This window comes from Suncus etruscus, chromosome 2 (assembly GCF_024139225.1).
Source record: "Suncus etruscus isolate mSunEtr1 chromosome 2, mSunEtr1.pri.cur, whole genome shotgun sequence".
NCBI lineage: Eukaryota > Metazoa > Chordata > Mammalia > Eulipotyphla > Soricidae > Suncus > Suncus etruscus.
In genome coordinates, this window is record NC_064849.1 from 150,609,870 (window position 1) to 150,634,042 (window position 24,173).

The 24,173-nt window shown below is 35.8% G+C and overlaps 1 protein-coding gene across 1 annotated transcript in view; it reads right to left on the reverse strand.

Annotated features, from left to right (window-relative positions):
• Window positions 1-24,173, reverse strand: part of KIAA0825 (KIAA0825 ortholog) — a 390,853-nt gene that overhangs the window by 193,439 nt on the left and 173,241 nt on the right. The window contains exons 16-18 of the mRNA XM_049769174.1: window positions 22,481-22,640; window positions 13,887-14,045; window positions 11,914-12,008 (exon numbers count right to left, since the gene is read on the reverse strand). Coding sequence (XP_049625131.1) covers window positions 11,914-12,008; window positions 13,887-14,045; window positions 22,481-22,640 — 414 coding nt within the window. The remainder of the gene's footprint in view (window positions 1-11,913; window positions 12,009-13,886; window positions 14,046-22,480; window positions 22,641-24,173) is intronic.

The following is a 24,173-nucleotide window of genomic DNA, read 5'->3' on the forward strand; positions in this document are numbered from 1 at the left end:
AGTGTAACTTGCATAAATCTCTATTTTAGTTATAACCACTGATATTTTGGGTCTGTCTCCTCCACTAGATTCTGAATTCCTTGACAGCAGGAGTTGTGTCTGGCTCATTTCTTTATCTGCTGTGCCTAGTGAATGTTTGATGGAAAGATGAATGAACAAACAGTCACAGATATATTTGCTCAAAGGCTTGCTGGACTGAATAATAGAAAAGATGCATCCCCATAATCAACACCATGTATTTTGTGGGTCATGTTATACTTTAACAGTATTCTCTGCAGGCTAGAGCAATAGTACAGTGGATAGGGCAATTGACTAGGCTTGATCCCTGGCATCTGATATGTCACTCACCCGAGCACCACCAGGACTAGTTCCTGAGTGCAAAGACAGGTGTGAGCTCCCCACTCCCCCCAAAAGTATTCTCTCTAAAATAAAATAATGAGTCTGTTATATGTTATCTATTTCCAGGAAAGCCCCCCCCCTTTTTTTAGTTTTGCCCACACCCAGTTGCGATCAGGGGTTACTCCTGGTTCTGTGCTTAGAAATCGCTCCTGGCAGGCATGGGGGACCGTGTGGGATGCAGGGAATTGAACGCAGGTCTGTCCTGGGTCGTCCGCCTGCAAGGCAAATGCTCTCCCGCTGTGCTATCACTCCGATTTTGTTAAGTCCTGACTTGATGAAGTGGACAAGTAGAATTTCATCCATGGCTCTTGGTTGAGAACTGGTCAAATATGGTGAATATTTATGAAAACACATGATGGTCAAGTACGGCAGGCAAGCCACAGAACATTAATCAGGTCACCTTTCCAAATCTAACCAGCCCAGACAAATGATTTTTTCTTAAGACTCTATAATAGCTTTTATTTCATTAACCTGAAATAATCAATTATTTTACAACAGGAAATCCACCAGCATTAAAACCAATCACTAAATTGCTCATCTGTAGCTTTCTAAAACTTGATTTTCTAGAAAACTTGAATGTTCTATCTGTACCCATTATTTTTCTAAATAATATTTATCCTGATAACTTTTTTTTAAAAATTTTCTTTGAAAATTTACTGGGGCCAGAGAGAGAAAGAGAGAGAGATAGGATAAAAACAGAAGGTCTTCGCCTTGAACACGGCAACACATGTTCTATCCCCAGAATTATACATGGTGTCACTGGCACTCCTAGGAGTGATTGCTAAGCACAGAGCCAGGAGTAAACCATGAAAACAACAGGGTATGAGCCTCCCTTAAAGAAAATCCTCCCAAATGACTGAGAATGATAGATTTGTGCTCAAAGGATATTTTAAGATTGAAGTAAGAATAAAGAGATGGGTGTGTATTTCTTGTGAATGAAGTCGAGCAAATTTGTGACTTCAATTTAACACAGTGTTCATACCCCTTAGCTTCCAATTAGACATGTTTGTAATATAAAATATTTTAAAAAGGTTTTTAGTGGTAGTTTCTTTTGCTTGGTTATTATTTCTTGGAATCAAAAAAGCCTAAAAGAAGATGAAAATTATTCTGAAAGAGTATATTTGGAGCATGCCAAAAAAAAAAAAAAACCATGCCCTTTCAGCACATGGATGGCAGTTCAAGCATCAAGCAAGAGACACACTGAAAACCTGCTCTCATGGTACGAAGAGTCTGTCTGCAGGGACTGTGATAAAAAAAAAAACTACTAGTAACCATAACAAAGTAATACTGTACATAAGGGACAACTTAGCGCTTGGAGAGTTTGGAAATGGAGGCTTGTGAGAGCTTTGGGATTAAGGAAGAGATTAAATGGAAGCCTGGAATGGTTTTAGAAAGATTTGGAGGAGTAACAGATGAGGAAAAGAAAGGGTCAAGCTGGTAATAGTATAGGAATTTTTATGGACAACATGAAGTACTTCACTTTCAGAGTCTCCTACTCTGGCTGTATCCATCTTCTGCAGCCAATGAGCTGAGGGGAAACTTAGACCTAGCAGAATATGATGATAAATCCCTGTGCCCCTATACAGATATTCAGATGATTTCCTCATGAAATTGGTATGTGCCTCTCTGATTCCATGTCTAACTCAGATGTTAACTTCTGAGTAACACAAAATCTAAAACCAGAGCCAGAGAGATAGTAGAGGGGTTAAGGAGTTTGTCATGTAATTGGTCTACCCCAATTAGGACTAAGTACTTAATGGCGTACATACATTATTAGCCAACAGCACTTTAAATTTTATTAGTATTATTAAAATTTTTATACTTTCTCTTTGTAAAAAGTTTTATTGATTGAGGTACTGTGGTTTATAATACTGTTAAAAAATTTTGTATGTACATAATCTGACACCATGACCATCAGCAGTGTACCCAATTCCCTAACCCAAGAAACCAAGACCACTCCCTTTCAATAACCCCAACTCTCTCTCTCTCTCTCTCTCTCTCTCTCTCACACACACACACACACACACACAATTTCAGATGTATAGAACCTTTCTCTTGTTGTGCTGCCTTTGACTATTTGTTGCTACCTTGCTGTATACATTTAAATTCCATATATCAAGAGATCATCCTGTATCTATCCTTTCCTTCTGACTGATCTCTCTCAGCAAGATATCCTCTAGTTCTGTTTGTGTTGCAGAAAACTGTACATTTTTGGTTTTTTTTGGAGTAACAGCATTTTAAAATTAGAATCTGAGAGGTGGGAGTTAGTGGTTATTAGGGCTCAAGTCAGCATATGTCCAACCCAGATTTAGACCTGAGAAATTCATGATCTCCCAAGTACTGGTGGATATAGGCCTTGCAAGTTCCCAACTGCCCCTAAATATGGCCCTGGAGGCACCTAGCAAATCAAAGTGGACTGACCATGCCAGCATTTCGGGGCCTGAGCAGTACTGCATCCTAGGCCCTTGCACTGAACTACAGGCAAGGTTGGCCAAGATTTACTAGTGAGCCCACAGGCCTCCTGGAAACTACTTGAGAATCTTCACCCAATAGAATCTGGAATCTAGGTATGCACACACCCTTTTCTTTGTTAAATCTCACCTTAAGATATTTATAGTTCTCCAGTCCCTAAAAGATTTTGTCTTTGATACCCAGGATAATCTTCAAACCATAGAACTGAATTAAATGATATCAGAAAAAGAGATAAAATGTATTAAAAGCAAGCAACGGAGGAACTGAGGATAAAAAAGCTTCAGAAATATCTGAAGAAAGAAAAAAAAAATCAGTGTTTACCTTAAAAAGAATTCAAAAAAAGACAGATATAATTATGGATGGGAGGGACCATGGGGAATAATTGTTCATAGAAAAGTTGGATCAAAGAAAATCACAGTATTAAAGGGTCTGCTCTATGTCAACAGAAACCAAAGAAGACCCAAAGATTCTCATGTAGACACAATTTCATTTTCTGTATGACCATAGGAGAAAGAAAAGCATAGTGACTTACATAGTGTAAGAAAAATCCGGAGAGATAGCACAGTGGTGTTTACCTTGCAAGCAGCCAATCCAGGACCTAAGGTGGCTGGTTTGACTCCCGGTGTCCCATATAGTCCCCAGTGCCTGCCAGGAACTATTTTTGAGCAGACAGCCAGGAGTAACCCCTGAGCACTCCCGAGTGTGGCCCAACCCCCCCCCCCCCAAAAAAAAAAGAAAAAGAAAAGAAGAAAAATGCTATTGCTTTTTTTTTGTTTTTGTTTTGTTTTGTTTTGTTTTGTTTTTGGGTCACACCTAACAGTGCTCAGGGGTTACTCCTGGCTCTACGCTCAGAAATTGCTCCTGGAAGTCTCGGGGGACCATATGGGATGCCGGGATTTGAACCACCATCCTTCTGCATGAAAGGCAAATGCCTTACCTCCATGCTATCTCTCTGGCCCCTAGAAAAATGCTATTGCTTTTTGTGAAGTCAAACATACATGTACCATACAACTTAATATTCTACTCCTAGGTCTTATCTTAGTGAAGTAAAACTTATGTTTAAGAGTAAAGATAGTCTAGGAGCTAAATGTACTTGTCTTGTATACTACTGAGTTCATTTAGTTCCCTGTACTAGTAGTCTTCCAAGTACTACCCAATTATAATCCCCCTAGTACTACCAGGAGTGAACCCTGTACATATAGTCCCAGGAGTATACCCTAAACACCGTTGGAAGGCCCTGTCCCACCCTACAAAAATAAAAAAAAAAAAAACCTTCACATTTATGTAAAACTGTAAACAAATTGTTATAGAGGCTTTATTCATCAAATACTGGAAACAACTCAAATACCCTAATTTAGAAAGTAAATAAATCTACTAATAGGCTCCTGCACATAACACACTGCTTATAATACAATAAGAACAAATAAGTAGAGGAATCTTAATAGCATTATGCTAAGTAAAAGTAACCAGACTGAAAAAGTGATACACTATAGAATTTTAGTGTGACAACATTCTTGGAAAAAAGAGAACAATATGACAGAGAACAGATCAGAGGCTGCCAAAGGTTGTGTTGGGAATAGAAAGAATTGACCACAAATCAACAACACAAGGGATGGCTTTTGAGTGATGGAATGCCTATGCAATCATTGTTAAACAACATTAGGCATTTGTCATAACCATGATTATATACAAAAATAAGAAGTTTGTTCATTTAAATTTAAAATAAAATATCAAACTGATTTTTTGGGGGGGTGCTGAAACCCAGGAACAAAACCTGATTTTAAAATAGATATTACTACATGGGGCCGGAGCTGTGGCACAAGTGTTAGGGCATTTGCCTTGCACGTGCTAACCTAGGACAGACCACGGTTCGATCCCCAGTACCTCATATGATCCCCCAAACCAGGAGTGATTTCTGAGCTTATAGCCAGGAGTAACCCCTGAGTGTCACTGGGTGTGGCCCCAAAACCTATATATATATATATATATATATATATATATATATATATGTGTGTGTGTGTGTGTGTGTGTGTGTATACATATGTATATATATGTGTGTATATATACATATATATATATAAGATTTTTCTTGGTTTATATACAAAAGCCTTAGCCCATAGAGGTTCAGAACACTTTTTATGCATAGTAAATACACTATATGTTAGATGATCTTGGCACAAACACATAAGATAGTGGGGCTGAAAGATGGGAGAGGAGTCAAGCTGTCCTGGTGGGTTGGGGCTAGAGAAATAGTACAAAGGTTAAGTACTTGCTTACATCTCAGTAACCTAGTCCTATCCTAGGCACTGCTAAGGATCATTTTTGAGCATTGAGTTAGAAATAACCCCCCAGTACTGCCAGGTGTGGTCCCCAAATCCAAAGTAAAACAAACAAAAAGGATGGTGGATAGAGATTTTCAGTGTGAAAGTTCTTGGTGAAGTTAGGCAGAAAAGGGCCTAGTGTATGGGTATGGGGACTATACTGAACCTAAATTTGAATGCCAACGAAAATGTAATACATGTAAATGGCTTCAAGGTGTGTGCTCATAAACCCAGCATCCCCTTTTCTTAAATTCACTTCTCCATAACCAGGCAGCCTGCTGCTGTGTTGAGAATTTACTGCTGTGAACAACTATAAACATTGTGCTAATGGCAGCCCTGCCTGAGAATGGTCATTGGAGAGTGCAGTGTGTGCAGTTAAAGGGCAAAGATGATATTTTCTACAGTCTAAACCCCATAGGGCACACACACTATAATCTGAAACAGCATAAAGATACCTTAATAATTATTATTAATAAAAGCAAACAATCAACTCTACAGATCCAGGGCTTCTTGAAAACATTCTCTCTAATCTCTGCTTTTTCTCAGATGTATGTTTATTGTCCACCTGGAAAGGCCCCAAAGTGATAGCCAGAAATCTGCCACCACCACCCCTTCTGCTGTTTCTGCCATCATATTTAATTGTGTTTGCTCAACTTGGAGCCAAACTCATACACAATATATTTAGATGGTTAAAATGGCATAGCCTTCCACTGTATTCCCAGATTACTGTCAACACGACAATTCTCAGGAATTAGTCTAGAATAAATAAGGTAAAAATAAAAGAAGCAGCATAAATTTGCTCTGGTGACAAAGAAAACAGTATTAAAATGGCAATCTGGAGATTTGCCATGAATGAAGGAATAGAGTGTTCCTTTGGTGAATTCCCCTGCAAATGCAATCACTATTCACTCCCTTGTCAGGATTTATTTTTGAACCTGTGAGAAAGAAATCAGAAAGCTAATAATAAGAAACAGTGAAAAAATACTTCTATAATTTCAAAAGATCCGTGTATAATCACTATACTCACTCTTAAAGGAAAATGTATAAAACTGATCTATATAAGAATTTTTTTGCTTTGTTTTAGGGACACACCTAGTGATGCTCAGGGTTTATTCCTGGCTCAATAATCAGGGATTACTCTTGTTAGGCTTGGGAACCCTATGGAGTACTTGGAGATCAACCGCGGTCAGCCATATGCAAGGCAAGTGCCCTAGCCTTTATACAATTGCTCTGGCTCATATATGTTGTTTTTCTGAATATCCAAGGAATCTTTATTTTCTGTAACGGTAAAACCTTCTAAGTTGAAAACCATGTCTCATTAACATGTTCAGGTTCCCTATTCTGAGGACTCCTTTACAACATATCTCATCAAATGCCTTGAGAAAAATTACGTATAAATTACTTTACAAAGGCTTGGTTTGTATACTTGACGTAGTTTACTCAATCTTGTATTTAACAAATACAAACTCCACAGCCCAAATGTCAACAGGCTTATGAATTATGGAGTAAATAGAAGACTCTTCTGCTGAAGAGGTTATGACCCAAACTGGTTCAATTAGATAAAATAAAAACTACCATTTCATGCTTTTAATCAGAGGCAAACTTCACATAATAATAAAAACAACATTTTAAAGACACAAAGTTTAGCTATCCTGATTTTGGATGAAAATTGATATCCATATCATTTTTATTAAAAATGTCTGTTATGCTCCTTATACCAACACTGCCATTGGTTAAATATCACCTTTATTTTTTTTAATAATTTTGAATGTAACCAACTTGAACCACAAATCTTTCACAGTAATATTTGAGGTACATAGTGACATTGAATCAGGGGTATTCCCACCCCCAGTGTTGTCCTCCTTCCACCCCTGTTCCTAGTATCCCCTTCCTTTGCCCCCGGACTCCTAATATAACTGGTCCCCTCTGTGTATAGCTTGTTGAAGATTGGGTATTGATTCTGTTGTTGTTGACTTTGGGTTTGGTGTTTAAGTCTGATCCTTTTTTATTTCTACTCAATTTTCATACGACTGTTTGGTTCTGGTATCATCCATTTTTTCCCCCTCAATTTATGAGGCAGAACAAAATGATTCAAGTTATGTGGTGGTTTTTTTTTTTTTTTTTTGGTTTTTGGTTCACACCGGGCAGTGCTCAGGAGTTACTCCTGTTCCATGCTCAGAAAATCGCCCCTGGCAGGCACGGGGGACCATATGGGATCCCGAGATTCGAACCACCGTCCTTCTACATAAAAGGCAAACGCCTTACCTCCATGCTATCTCTCTGGCCCCTACGTGGTTCTTTCAAACATCACCTTTAAGGACGTTTATTCCAAGCTCATCTGCCAAGAGTTAACTTTTTCTCTTCATTCTTGTCTTCATTAAAAAAAAAAATGTTGGTAACTCGAATTATCGAGCTCCACCTCTCAAATAGAGGGGGAAACAAGGGAGGGTACCAGGACCAAATAGATATATGATCACTAATAGTAAGCTAGACAAAGAGGGGACCACCTACTCTAGCAGCCCGGGGGGTGATGGTGGGGGATATGGGTTGCAGGAAGGGAACGGGGATAGGGGGAGGACAAATTTGGTGACGGGTAGTCCCCTAATTTAATGTTAATATGTACCCAAAATAATACTGTGAAAGATATGTAAGCCAATATAATCAAAATAAAAAATTTTAAAAAATGTTGATCAGGTCTGACTCCTAACTCTGCTTAGGGATCACACCTGGTATAACTGGGGATAATATGTGGTGCCAAGGATAAAACCCAGGTTATCCGCAGACAAGGCAATCACCCAACCTGCTGTACTAGTGAGGCAGCCCATCTATTTTCAACTTATTAAAACATTCCATAGGGGAGAGATAGCACAAGAGTAGGAGTTTGTCTTGCACGCAGCCGACTGAGGATGGATGGTGGTTCGAAACCTGGCATCCCATATGGTCCCCTGTTCCTGCCCAGAGCGATTTCTGAGAACAGAACCAGGAGTAACTCCTGAGCACCACCGGATAAAAATCAAAAGAAGAAAGAAGAAAGAAAAGAAGAAAGAAAAGAAGAAAGAAAGAAGAAAGAAGAAGAAAGAAAGAAAGAAAAGTTCTGAGAACAGAACCAGGAGTAACTCCTGAGCACCACCGGATAAAAATCAAAAGAAGAAAGAAGAAAGAAAAGAAGAAAGAAAAGAAGAAAGAAAGAAGAAAGAAGAAGAAAGAAAGAAAGAAAGAAAGAAAGAAAGAAAGAAAGAAAGAAAGAAAGAAAGAAAGAAAGAAAGAAAGAAAGAAAGAAAGAAAGAAAGAAAGAAAGAAAGAGAGAGAAAGAAAGAAAAGAAAGAAAAAAGAAAAAAAATAAAAACTTTCCATAACCATAACACCATTAATATTGCAAAGTAGACATATCAACTCTGTCAAGTAGGTATTATAGTTAACATTTTAATATTAATTTATAATTCCATTTATATATTATAAATATTATATAATATTATAAAGATCAGAAAATACAATGCTAAATAATTTAGATAACTTCCCTTAAGGCAAGCAACAGAATGGCCTAAAAGCCCATAAATCCTGTTTTTCATTTTCATTGTATTTGGGGAATGAGGGAAGTATGATTCAGGTATGGATTTTGAATCTTGAGAACCTAAGTTTACAGTTTGTCTGTTCATGGCATCAACTGGATTTGAATACCAGGTACAAAAGAATTTAGGAAGTAAGTAGAAAGGATTTCCTTCTTTCATAGATTCTGTTGGTATATTTATGTTCACTGTTCTTCATAATATTAACTACTCAGAATGAGCTTCATTTACAAAATTAGATGACAGTGTAGAAATGTAAGTCAAGTATCAATTAAATAATCATAATAGATTAATAATTAAAAGGAGAGGAAAAAGAGAACAAGTGACTTGTTAATTGGTGAATTAAGAGAAAAGAACAGCATATTCAGCTGTTCTGGGTTTTCTTCTTTGACTCTGCCTGTGTCTACAGATCACGGTTTTGGTGAGAATTCATATATAACTCTCATTTTATTTATTTTTTTTAATTTTTTATTTTTAATTACAAGAGCAAAGATGCAAAGAAAGAGGACAAGGTAAAGTTACAGTGGAAGGACAATCAGCCATAACATAATTCTCAGAACAAGTCCCCTTGCTGATATCTTAACTTTGAACTTTCAGCCAAAGAACAGTAAGATAAGTAAAACAGAATCCATGTACAATTACTTTGTCCCTCAAGTCCCCAGATTGTAACACATTATAATATTTCTTAACAGCACACAAGGCAATCTAAAGCCATAAAACTTATGTAACTCCTTAAACATTAGAGGTATAGTATTTTTTACATTTTCATGTACATGCATATTAGCTTAAATAACTCTCATTTTAAAGGTTCAATATTTAAAGGTTCAGATTGAGGCAAGCATTTTCAGATAACCGTGTTGCAAACATTCAATGCAGTTTGACAATAATAAGTATGCTTTGATAATCTCCCCAAACAGACTTTTTTAGATAAAAATAACAGAAACCTTACCTGTTCACTAGTAATCCTGTCTTATTAAATAACATCTTATAAATAAATGAAGACATGCTAAAATATTAAAGGTCCATTTCATATGTCTAAACTATCTCAATTATTATCATTATCAATGTGTTATAGGGTAGTTGGAAGTAGAACACTTTTGTTCTATTCCTTAAAATCTTCATTCCTCAAAAATCTTATTCAGATGAGACTTGAGCTGTTTATATTAAACATTCATGATTCTTTCTAAGAGAACTGGTTGATGTGTTACTTTTGGCTTAGTTGTGAGAGCTCTTTTCTCCTATTTATTCCTGCACATAGTATCAAGGAAATAGACTATAATGACTGCTGACCTCATTAAAGTTGTTAAACAAAAATATACAGTTGTTAAACAAAAATAACAGTTTTAAATTTTGTTTAAAACACAAATTCACTTAAAAGTGAATGCTGTACAGAGAAAATGAAGTATATTTTGAAGGATATATTGCTTTTAGAGTATTATTTAGTAGATTGAATGCAACAATTCTCATCTAAAAAAAGCATAAGCCTATATATATTTACATATATATAAAAACTCTAAACTTTTCAAATAGTAGGGACTAAGGAGCTATCTTTCCTACTGTGCTAGGAGAGAGACATTTGGTACTATAAATGTACTAAATATAACTAAATAAAACTTGTCCTCTGCCTATTAACCCCTACTTCCTCCAAGAAACTTTAGGAAAGGAAGAGGAAGATTTATGCAACAAATAAGGCACATTCTATTCAATGGTCTACCTAAGACCAAACTGGCTGGAAGAAGCTATATCAATTGCTCAACACTGTTATGGTGGGTGAACTTCATTTTGGGATGATGTACTAGTAATACCACTACAGCCACATACCTGAGCAGCAACTTAAACAAGTGGCAAAAATGCATTTTAAAAAAGCAAACTATATAGGAAAAATATTGTAATTTCTCTCTCCATATATTTTTCTTACATATATCTATATATTTTAAGGTTGATTTGAACGTTTCTTAAAAGTGAAGCAAGGTACTTTTTATTGAAACTAGAAAGATGTGAGAACACCATTGGAGAATGTTGTTCTCCAATGGTGTTCAAGAGAGAACACAGGTTTCTGCAGAGTGAATATAAGCAAAGAAACAGTGAAAATCAAGTAATATTAGTTTTCAAGGGAGAACAACAGCTTGAAGAGCAAGCCTAATTTGACAATTTTTCTGTCACTGTTAGCTCCTTTCATAAAAAGGTATACTAAATATTTTAAAATAAAAATATATTTGATAAGACAAAGATTATAAAAGGATCAACTATGAGTAAGTATAACATGAACAACAACAGGAGTAACTTTCACATATCATCTTATGTAAAAAAAAAAAAGCAGTACTTAACAGAGAAATATAATTTTCAAAGTTATGCCTTATAGTTTTCACTAAAAACTTGAAGATTTTATTTTTAGATAGTGTTAAGTAATCTAAAATAAATGAATTGCTTATACTTTTGTGCAAAATAAACTATATCTCTAACTTCCTAGGTTGGTATTACATTATCATTTTGCTGGATTGTCCCAGGGTTTATGTATAAGTATGCACACATACTAAGCAATGAGGACAGGGCAAGACAGAACCAAAATAACTATTTGAAACAAGAACTTCAGTCCTGACAGTTTTAATTATATGTTTTCCTTGGATTTGACCAGATGATTTGTCTTGGCATTCTGCACATATTTATTAGATTGTTGTAGCAAAGATATATGATTATAATCACAGTCAAGTGAATAACTTTTGGTGTTCATGGTACTGAACTATTATACACTCAATGGCAAAAATAGTTAAAATTCAGACTAAGTCCAAAGAAATAGTACAAAGGTCAAGGTACCTGTTTTGTAGGTGGTCACATCCACAATAATGGTTTGAATCCCAGCACCGTACAAGGTCCACCAAGCTCAGAGCCAGGTGTGGCTAAAACATAAAACTAGTAGTGGTCCCTGAGCACTGCCAGTATGGTCACCAAACCAAAGAGATAAAATAAAATTTATACTAAAACTAATTATTTTTATATCAGAAAAAACAATTTTTACCATCTTTGCAAGTGCTTACTTTGAAAGAAAAACAAAGAGAGAAACAAATGAGAAAGTATGTAGTGTCTATGATTTCAGATATATATCAAATTACCTAAAATATAAAAAGAGCCATACAATTTCCCTCTATTATTATTACCTGTTTTTGAACAGTACACTGAAGGTCATCTTATCTACTCCCAGATAATTTGGCAACAAGTTTGACCAATTCCAGTTCCATTTTGTGGTGGCTGACTGTTGATAAATGAGAAGATGCTATTGTTAGTTATTAATCAGAGTTAATATGATCAGTAAATTAAAGCTCCAGCTGTGATAGACTAACTAAGAAGGAGGGGGGTCCAGAACAAGGACTTAGACAGATAACATCAATCATGTCCATAGAAGAAGGTTTTTATTCCAATAAGACAGCAATTAATTTATAAATCCATTTGGGGATGTAGTCATTATTTATAAAAATATAAATCAATTTCTTGAGTCGTTATTCTTCCAAGTGCTAATGGCATTTGCCCAACAAGTTTCTCTGCGAGGGTGACTCTTTGAAAAGTAAACTAAAAATCACTTTTTTATGTCACATTTTTTTCAGCAACCAAAATATTAATTTAAAAAGCAAACTGAGAAGTTGACTCAAATTATAAAATTATAAAATTATAAATTATAAAATTATAAAATTAAATTATAGTTTAATGCTAGTATGATATTCTGCATTCCTATTTGTTAGAAAATACTTCAAAAGGCAGATTATGAGAGTTGTAATATAAATAATACAATAATTTTTATGTCATTTAATAGATAATTTCACAAGAGTATAAGGAGAAAAATAAATGTGAAATAAAAATCTCATAAATCAGAACTGAATAAAATATGCTGTATATTGATGTAAAGAGAGGATAATTTAACAGATACAATTATTATTTATGGTCTGAAGCATTCTAACATACAACAAAGGAAAGTAACAACCAGTAAACTCAAACTTAAGCCATGCATGTAGTTTAAAAGTAATATAGAAGCTTATACTCCTTAAAATGAAATAGTTTGGATATTAAGAGTCCAGGCTGATGTTTTAAGATCCAACAAGAACTATGCCCTGTCACCTGCTGATTAATGGAGCCCTACAATCCTGTCATAGAGCAGGGGAACACTGCCCCGGGTTGTCAGCATTTGAAGGTCTTATTCTACTACAGTATTGATGAATGTAGACTAGAGCCAGAACAGGCATGGTAAAAATATTATCTGCATCCCGAATTAGGCCATTGTTTTAATTCTTATTTTCGTTAGAGCTCTAGGTCAAGCAATTCTTCTCTTCTGCCCGGTTAGTTCAAATACTCTGTCAAGAAGCTTCCGGGCAAAGCCCATGAAAGAATGAACATGAAAAATGCAGCTTTAGATCTCAAGTACTTTGGCATAATGATGATCTTTTAAATGTAACTACTGAAATATGCAGCTTAAACAATGGCATAAACTGACATTAAAAATTGTGTGGTATTTATCACATTGACTTTATTGCAAAATATCCTGACTTTAGTACCAGAAACAAATTCATTGGAGATTCCAGAATGTGTTTAGGGTTACAAAAAGGCAAATTTACCTCATGCCATTTATAATAGAAGTTCTACGTTGCATCTACAATTAATTTTAAGTTACTTTATAATTTAAGTTAGGTTATTATTTATATATTATAAATATATAATTTATAAATAGATTAAGTCATAAACATTGCAAGGTGCTTGGTGAGTTTATAGACTGGGGACTGGGGGAGAAGGGTGACAGAGAAATTCCTAGTTAGGAAATTCTTCAGGCCTTCTGTAGACACAGTGCAGCAGATGTTCCTTCTGCCCGCAGTGAACTGACCTGGTCAAAAGTTAAGTTTTACAGATCCAACATATGAATCAGTTTGACAAATAGAATGAAGGTAAAATAACTTTCTCAAAGTCAATTTGTGCAGAGCATGCAAGAACAAGGTCTTTTGCTTCCTTGCTAAAAAGCTGACAAAAACATATTCAAACCCAAAAGCATCATTTTCTTACTTGTGTAAAGGAAACCACACATCTAAATTAAATTTACCATTTAATTTCTACATGCCTAAATTAAATTTATCATTCAATTTCCACATACCTGGTCGAGCATGTTTTCACTAAACACCTTGTACACGTGGAAAGGGTTAAAGGCAGACGGCTGATCTTCCTTGCTCCTCAAGGTCATATTTAAAGGTCGAATGGGTAATGGCTTTTTCTCTGAACCATTCATAGAAAACAGCTGTTCTTTTAAATATTCCTTCAAGGGAAAAACATTACATGTCATGATGGTGGGAAGCATATATTCTCTTTAAAAATAAGCTGATCAATATCAAAATCGACCCTTTCAGCACATTTGCTAGATTACAGTGTATTACTTGCCTCGGGATAGAATACATTTTCAGAAGAAACATAGCTGACTATTCCAATCAGCATTGCAATAAAGTCATCACAAACAGGTCCACCTAATATATAGGATAGATTAGAAAACTATTTAATGAGCCTTTGAGTGATGAATATATGCTTGAAATATCAGAATCTTTTTAATAGATATTATCTTGTCAACGGCTTGCTTGTGTGTTGACATGGTTGGTTACCAAAACTTAACTCAGAAGCATGATTGCTCAGGATAAGATGTTGCTCATTCATTCAGTATACCTGCTACTTATTCCATGTTCCACAGAGTTTTCAGAACTCTGATATTTACTCTTCAGTCTCTTGCTATGTAAAATATAATAACATAAGATTCTATACTCATGTCTATCCTGTGAACTAAAAATTATCAAGGTCAATGTAAGCTCAAAATATGTAATTTTAATACCCCAACTGCCAGTGGCAGCCTGGAAAAAAAAGTCATTTTTCATTCATAGATAAATAAAGAGAATGTTCCAAATCTTTCCAAAAGTTGTTTTATGGAAGCCAACAGATTAAAATGATGATTTCCCCCTAAAATATCAAATACTCAACAAATAAATCAATATTTATTAAACAAAATACAAATGTTCTTGTCTTTTTACTGTGGTAGGCAACCCGCGGCATGCAAGCCACTTGTGGCTCTTTACACTTTTCATTTGGCTCTTCTGTGTGCCGGGTGGCCGCTCCAAGAGTCAGGGCTCTGCTCCTCGCCTCTGTCAGTGTGCGCCCTGTGTGGCTCTCAAAATAAATTTCAATCGTGGTTTTGGCGAGATTTGGCTCAGTTAAAAAAAAAAAAAAGGTTGCCGACCACTGCTTTAGTATGTCACAATATAACCTGTTCTTTAAGGTGAGGGTTGGGACTAAGCTACAAATATTATAATTCAACAAGACTTCAGAGGCTATTTAACAAATTTTGAGTAGCCTTGCTACTCAAAAGCAAGTACACAGACCAGCTGAATCAGCTGCACCTGGAAACTTTCTAGAAAAGCCGTATTTTAGGCTCCATCAAATCAGAATCTGCCTGTTAAGATTTTTCATTCATCCTGGGTTTCTTAAACTTTCCCATACATACGTGCTTTTTGCCTGAGAAAAAAATTTTCACAGCCCTGGGTGTAAATAGGTTTGTAAATAGGTAAACATTTACTGTTAATAAATAATATAAAAGGCTATTTTAAAACAAAAATTTTAAGTTATGCAACCCATTTGGCATTGGAACCCAAAGTTGAAAAAGCTCGATGGTTCATCTATGCTGCATTCTGGGCATGACCTTGAAACATGAGGTACCACATGAGTCAATGCCCATATGAGAGCAGCACTTCCAGTTTCTTCCCTTCAGAAACGGACCATTTCCACATTCTTATTGTGGATGGTAAATTTCAGATCTTAAAACACTAAGACTGTGGGGCTAGAGAGAAAACAGAGCACACTACTGACCCAGGTTTCATGCCCAGCACCACATATGTATGGTCCACTGAACCCTACTAGAAATGATCCTTTTGTACAGGTCCAGGAGCAAGCCCTGAGCAGAGCCAGTTGTTTTCCCCAATCAAAAGCAAACAGTGAGCCTGCCTAAAATGATAAAGAAAGCATTCCTTTAAGATACTAGTGTTGAACACCTCATGAGTGCCAGGGATGGTAGTTAGATCGGATGCATGCAAGGCAATACGCCCTTATTGCTGTAAAATCCCTCTGACTCCTCTAACTCTATTAGGATTTCTAAAACTACTTTCAATTTTTAAATATTTTATTTTATTTGAATTTGAAAAAATTAAATATTAAGAATAAAATCTTTTCCTTTGTGTAGGCTAATGGCAATCTTTGTCAACAACTTCTCTTTATGTGGCTATGTTTCCTGTGTGCTTTATTATTTTTTGCCCCACAGTTCCACAGAGAAAGTGCCCTGTTGCAGTGATGTTTTGTACCTGATTAAGAGAATTCTGAACACACATGCACTCTCACTACTTTCTTAAAATCTTATGTTTTCTATGACATGGCTTTGTTAGATTTGCTGTTAATCTAGTATATTTACTCAGAAATATGTTCTTCTTTGAGCACTCTCCGCATGTAACTACTCAGTACTTATTTCTTGTCCTCTATTTCTCTTATTTTTCTCCACTGAAGAATGCTTCTTCCATGACCCCTTCCTGTAGCCTCACCTACTACTCTTGTTGAAAATATTGAACTATACAGTTAAATCACCACTGATCAGTACCTATCACACAGTTTATTCAATTAAAAGTTGAGCTTTTTAATGAAACTTCTTTCATCCTTTCTCAAAGTCAAGCATTTTATTTTATTTTGTTTTATTTTTATTTTTAATTTTTTGGTTTTTGGGTCAAATCCGGTGACGCTCAGGGATTATTCCTGGCTATGCACTCAGAAATCTCTCCTGGCTTTGGGGACCATATGGGACTTCAGGGAATCGAACCACAGTCAGTCCCAGGCTAGCACAGGCAAGGCAGATGCCTTACCACTTGTGCCACCACTTCGGCCCCAGAGTCAAGCATTTTAAAGTTAATTTTTTTCTGTAACTTTTCTGTCTCTACGGTATGTCCATAACTCCACTCACCCAGACCTGTAAAACTAAGTGCTCCTTTATATATATTAAGTTTTTCATTTTATTTTTGATTTTTTGAACCACACTTGGTAGTACTCAGAGTTTACTCCTGGCTCTATGCTTAGGGACTATTATATGGGGTGCTGGAAATTGAACTAGGGTCAGACATGTGTAAGGCATAGGCCCTACCTAACATATGACCACTCCAGTTCCCATAACAGCATTCAAATAGATCACTTGACCTTTATGAACAATCTGGGAGGTAAGGCCAATTACCATTCACACAGTTGAAAATTCACCTATATTTTCTTTTATTCTTATTATAATTACTTATTTAAACACTGTAGATATAATAATGTTCGTGATTGAATTTTAGTCATACAATGTATACCGCCCTTCACCAACGCACATTTTCTGCCATCAGTGTCCCCAGTTTCCCTCCCATCTTTGTCTCCCTGCCTCTGGGGCAGGCATTTTACTACTCCCTCTCTCTTCCTTTTGTACAGTGTTGTTTGCTCTATTGTTAATGAAGGAGTACCACGTATATTACTTTATCCCCTCTCAACACTCAGTTCTTATCCAGAGTAATCCGTTCCAGCTACCATTGTCATAGTGGACTCTACTCTACCCTAACTGCATTCACTGCTCTTTGTGGCAAGCTTCTTACTATGGACTGGTCCTCCTAGCTCTCTTCTCTCTAATGTCTCTGATTATTATACCATACTATTCTTTTTTCTTATATCCCACAAATGACTGAGATTATTCTATGTCTATCCCTCTCCCTTTGACTAATTTCATTCAGCATAATACTCTACATATTCATCCATGTATAGGCAAATTTCATGATTTCTCCTTTTATCAAACAGCTGCATAATATTCCATTGTGTAGATATACCACAGTTTCTTTAGCCACTCATTTCTTCTCAGGCATTTGGGTTGTTTCCAGATTCTAGCTATCGTGGATAGTCCTGCAATGAACATAGGAATGCAGAGGGCTTTTATGCATGGTGGTTTTGGTTCTTAGAGTATATCCCTAGGAATAGTATTCCTGTATCATATGGAAGCTCAAATTCAGTTTATTGAGGAATATTCAAATTGTTTTCCAAAAATTACTAAATCAGTTGGCATTCCCACCAGCAGAAATTTATCTAAAATTTAAAAACAGATTTCCTTATTCTTAGGTTTCATAAATTCAAAACTCAACTCATTTTAGATGACTGATTGAGAGAATGAGGAATAAGAGGGAGAAAATAATTTGCACATAAGTGGATCTGTACCATTCAAGTATCAAATCATACTTCATAGCATACAGTAAAACACAGACTTCACACTAGTCATCAATTGAACCAATATAGTGGTACAGTTTCATGGTATCTTATAGCGAAATAAACCTTGCCATAGCTATTATTAGAATAGTTACAAAAGTATTCTTTAACTATTTGCATTTACTGATACAGATCTCATAGCAAAGTGTTCATAACCATTACCTCAACATTTCACCAATTCTCTGAAAAAAGAAAAGAGCTGTTGGAATTCCTCACTAGGACATGTGGATGAGAGCCAGAAAGAGCCAATTTAATATTTGCTGATTGTGCTATTGGTGATAACTAATTATGTTTGTATTATGAACCCTTGAGGAAGAGTTCATCTATTAGTTTATCAATCTGTGTCAGTCATTACTGTCATTAGAATTATCATAATACTACTTTACTAAGGATCCTACTGCAACATACCTGTTCCTCACCAAAAAATCAGCTATTTTGGCAAATCTAGGTGACATACTGACATGTCTTGATCAGAAAAGATCATGACTTTCCAATTAAAGTCTTCCACTGCACCACAGACATGTTTCCAAGCCCCTCAAAAACTACTCCAAAGGGTCATTAGCAAGAATGAATGCAACAATTACATATTAGACTCAAGTGCCGTAAAGAAACCATTTCTTTTCTTTTCTTTTCTTTTTCTTTTTCTTTTTTTTTGTTTTGGTTTTTGGGCTACACCCGATAATACTCAGTGGTTACTCCTGGCTTTGTGCTCAGAAATCACTCCTGGCTTGAGGGACCATATGGAACTCTGGGGATAGAATTGAGGTCCATCCTGGGTCAGCTATGTAGAAGGCAAACACCCTACCACTGCGCTACCAGTCCAGCCCCAAGATACCATTTTTATTTAATGTAAAGATGTGATTTATTTATGCAAAAAGAAATAAGTAATGATACATGTAACAACATTGGTGAACACTGAAAATATTAAGGTGGTTGTAAGAAGCTAACCACAAAATACCTAATCATATAGAATTCAAATGCATGAAATAATAAAGCCTAGAAAATAGGTCATATTGGTAGACTAAGGAGAGTTGCTGGGAAATGGAATGTCTCTAGTAAGTATTAGATTTCTTTTCTGAAAAGTTTTCTAAAACTGATTGAGACCATTGTTTCAACGTCTATAAATATAAAGATCTATAAATATAAGAATAATCAAACTACATAACTTTAATTGGATAATCATTAATGTATTGTGAACGTATCTAAATTAATATCAAATTTCAGACCTATTTATTTCTTCAACCTATCTTCCCTACATTTAAAAGATATTTTTTAAACATAAAGCTTTCCTTTTTAATAATAATTTTTATTTTGACCACTAAGGATTACATATCTTTCACAGTAATATTTTAGGTACATATTGACATGAATCAGGGTAATTCCCACCACCAAAGTTGTCATCTCTCCATCCCATTTCCAGCATGCTTCCCATATTCCCCCCCTTACACCCTGGGCTGCTAGTATAAGTGGTTCCCCTCTGTGTCTGACTTGTTGTAGCTTAGGTATCGATCTGTTGGATTGGGTTTGTTGTTTAAGTCCAATCATTTTTATTACTACTTAGTGATCATACAACTGTTTGGCAAGACACCATTTCTTTTTTTTTTTTAATTGTAAGAATTTATTCAAGAGACAAAATGGATTAACATAATGAAGTAAACTAACATAACATAATATAGTAACATAACATAACATATAATGAATTGATATAATAATACATATAAGTCAAAGAAAGTTTCTGATTAAAAACACAATTCTTTTTTTTTCCATAATGGCTTACATATCTTTCACAGTAGTATTTTAGGTACATATTTTTTTTAAACTTTATTTAAACACCGTGATTACAAACATGATTATAGTTGTATGATTACAGTCATGTAAAGAGCACCCCCCTTCACCGGTGCAACATTCCCACCACCAATTTCCCAGATCTCCCTCCTCCCCAACCCCCTACACCTGTACTCGAGACAGGCTTTCCACTTCCCTCATTCATTCACATTGTTATGATAGTTTTCAGTGTAGTCATCTCTGCAACTGCACTCATCACTCTATGTGATGAGCTTCATGTCCTGAGCTGCACCTACCAGCCCTCATCTCTCTTGTCTCTGAGATACTGTTAAAAATGTCCTTCATTTTTCTTAAAGCCCATAGATGAGTGAAACCATTCTGCGTCTTTCTCTCTCCTTCTGACTTACTTCACTCAGCATAATAGATTCCATGTACATCCATGTATAGGAAAATTTCATGACTTCATCTCTCCTGATGGCTGCATAGTATTCCATTGTGTATATGTACCACAGTTTCTTCAGCCACTCATCTGTTGAAGGGCATCTTGGTTGTTTCCAGAGTCTGGCTATTGTAAATAGCGCTGCAATGAATATAGGAGTAAGGAATGGATTTTTGTATTGTATTTTTGTGTTTCTTGGGTATATTCCTAGGAGTGGTATAGCTGGATCGTATGGAAGCTCAATTTCCAGTTTGTGAAGGAATCTCCATATCGCTTTCCATAAAGGTTGTACTAGACGGCATTCCCACCAGCAGTGGAAAAGAGTTCCTTTCTCTCCACAACCCCGCCAGCACTGCTTGTTTTCCTTTTTTGTGATGTGTGCCAATCTCAGTGGTGTGAGGTGGTACCTCATAGTAGTTTTGATTTGCATCTCCCTGACGATTAGTGATGTTGAACATCTTTTCATGTGCCTTTTGGCCATTTGCCTTTCTTCTTTTTCAAAGTGTCTGTTCATTTCTTCTCCCCATTTTTTGATGGGGTTAGTTGTTTTTTTCTTGTATATTTCTGTCAGTACCTTGTAAATTTTGGATATTAGCCCTTTATCTGATGAGTATTGGGTGAATAATTTCTCCCACTCAGTGGGTGGCCTTTGTATTCTGGGCACTATTTCCTTTGAGATGCAGAAGCTTCTCAGCTTAATATAGTCCCATCTGTTTATCTCTGTTTCCACTTGCTTGGAAAGTGCTGTCTCCTCCTTAAAGATGCCTTTAGTCTCAATGTCCTGGAGTGTTTCACCTACATGTTGTTCTATATACCTTATAGTTTCAGTTCTGATATCAAGGTCTTTAATCCATTTGGATTTTACCTTTGTACATGGTGTTAGCTGTGGGTCTGAGTTCGCTTTTTTGCAAGTGGCTAACCAGTTGTGCCAACACCACTTGTTGAATAGGCTTTCCCTGCTCCATTTAGGATTTCTTTCTCCTTTATCAAAAACAAGGTGGTTATATGTCTGAGGAACCTTCTCTGAGTACTCAAGCCTATTCCACTAAGACACCATTTCTTAAGGTTAAAATTTTTCACATCCTTCACAGGTTATCATTAAATAACTCTTACATCACTAACTTGTCAACCATTTAATTAGCTCTATAAAAACCCAAAACAAATATTTACTTGAGATAACTTTCATTTTTCCTCATTTTTAGGTCGTGCCAGGGATTGAACCCATCACTCTGCATTACACATATGCTATATCCCAGAGCATTATTCATGTAGATCAAGAGATCTACGCTCTTGACCCTTTGATGTAACTTTCATATGAACAACAGTGGGAAATAACATTTATATAACTGAGTTGTAAAATTCTATGGTAGAATGCATTCCTTGAAAAGATATGGTTTTTTAAGGTCTACCTCTTTGAAATAACATACTGCACCTATACAATGTTTACTTTTCAAAAATGCATTCATATACCTGTAAATATAAGGGGAGTATTAATTCATATGCGGTGCCACATTCTATTTCATCTACTATGATCAAATCAAAACCTAACTAACTTAGTAAAGTTGCATTGTTTCAAATAAGCAATTGGTATAACCTGCTTTCCACGTTCTTGCTAAAATGCCAGAAAGGTCAAACCCAGCATGAAGCATGACTTGGTGCTAGCCTGGATCCCTGCATTCGTACACTTTAATTAGAGTAGTCTAATTAACCTAGTAGTTCCCAAATGTGCATTTAGATTCTTCGAAAGTTTTTCACTGTGTAAGAAATCTCTGGCCTTCTGAACAGAAATATGATATCCCCAGGAGATGAGCCTACATCACTCTGCAGAAAATTCTTTACTTCACAAACAACAGATTTTAACATCAACTTAATGGTCACAAACATACAGCCCCCTAAACTAAACCTCTCATCTCTCCAAATCTGAATGAAACTGAGTTTATGAGCCATATTATTGTTTAAACCATATAAATAAAACCTACATTGTTTTCAGTGAAGCTTTTGCTGTACAAATGCAGAACAGCCGGAGCTGAATAGATTCTATTAATAATGTGATATTGAGTTTCGTATTGACTTTAAGAAGTATTATCACCTCCTTGACTAACCCTTAGCTGCCAGCAGACGCTGCCTCAGGCCAGTACACACCTAATTGCTCGGTAAAAAGGCCTTTTCCCTACCTCATTGAGCTGCAAGATGTGATAAATTTGCCTCAGGTACTCGCTGCCACCTGGTTTGTGGCAGATATCCAGGACCAGCATGTTTATTTTCTGCTCAGTCAGTTCAAAAGCAATATTTCCTTCTTCTGAGGCTGTGCCTCTCTCTATTGTCATAAATGCACTAAATACAAAGAAAGCAAATATGTATAAGTGGTGAAGAATTGCAAAGATGGAAAATAAGGAATGAGATTGAGGCTACTGAGTAGATGTAAATCTCATTCAAAGCATCCATAAAGTATTTGCTCAAATAGGTAAGTTTTCCCAAACCACTGCTTCTGCAATAAACAGTACCTTAGAACGAAGCACCTGAAAGCATTTCTAAAAATTAAATCACTTCTTTGAAAACATTTCTTTATTATAGTTATACTCCCATCTATAAAACATTTCCCATCACTGCAATTGTTGAAATTGCTATAATCAAGAGATGAAAACAAAACACTCCTTTTTAAGAGCCTGGAAGAAGTAACTTGTATTTTCTCTTTGAGGATAAAAAGTATATTTGATCCTAGAAATAGCTTTAGTTTTGTGTCCTTTTTATGCCTGAATTAGTCTAAAGACTAATTAAAATGTCACGAGTGGGAGCCCAAGCTGAGCAGAAAGCAGGTGCTCCCTAGGAATCTGTATATCACTGGGCACATGGAATTGGAATTTTGGTGAAGTGCCCATCCATTGGTGGCCAGGGGTCACTCCTTGAGGTACTTGGAAGACCATATGTAGTGGCAAGGATCAAACCAGGGCTGACACTATACAAGACTAGTGCCTTGATCCTTGTACTATCTGCATCCTAGATTTAGTATTTTAACATTTTCTACCTTTAAAAAATACGTGCCTGGTCTCATGTCTATTTTTCTTAAAGAAAGTATTTAGCAAGAGTCATTGCTCTGATTATGCTTCAAGGAGAATATGTATTATCACCTCATCAGGAATGTGCAAGTTATATTTGTGAACCATTTATGAGAAATCATGTGTATTATTGACATTAAACTTTATTTACATAGTAATAATGGATAGGATAGCTTTTTATAAATCTTATTTTATACAGGCACATAAAATAAGTATGATATTCAACTTACTTTTCATATAAAATATATATCCTGCACAATAATTTTCTTATTACAATTTCTATTAGGCTAATATTAGGCTTTGTTATTTAAGTATTAAGAAAAAGCATTGTTTTCCACTATTTTCCAGACTAAATAAAATTTACTGTGGTATAATCAGCTATCTACTGCACTTCATTACTGAGATTTTGCCATGATTATAAAATTAGTTCTGCTAAGAGTCAGTGCTATTGACCTGAAGGCTGAACCAAATGATATTCAGCTGGTGGACATTAACTTTTATATTACTTCCACATGTAACTTCAAAACATCCTTTAAAAAAGAAACTTGTGATTATCTAAGTCTACAAAAAAAATAAAGCAAATTCTACTCAGGTATATTATTAGCTAGATAATTTTGATTAAAATAAAACTTGTTGCAAAAAAAGTTTGTGAATATTTTTGTGAAGCTACATACAGGTTGCAAGGAAAAATTTCTTGTCAGGTTTTGTAGAAGCTGGCACAGAAAAAGTTGAGGCCCTCTGACAAAGGAGTATCTCAGTGTCAGCCCCTGAATTGTATCCTTTCCTGTCCATCACTGTGCAGGTGAAGCAA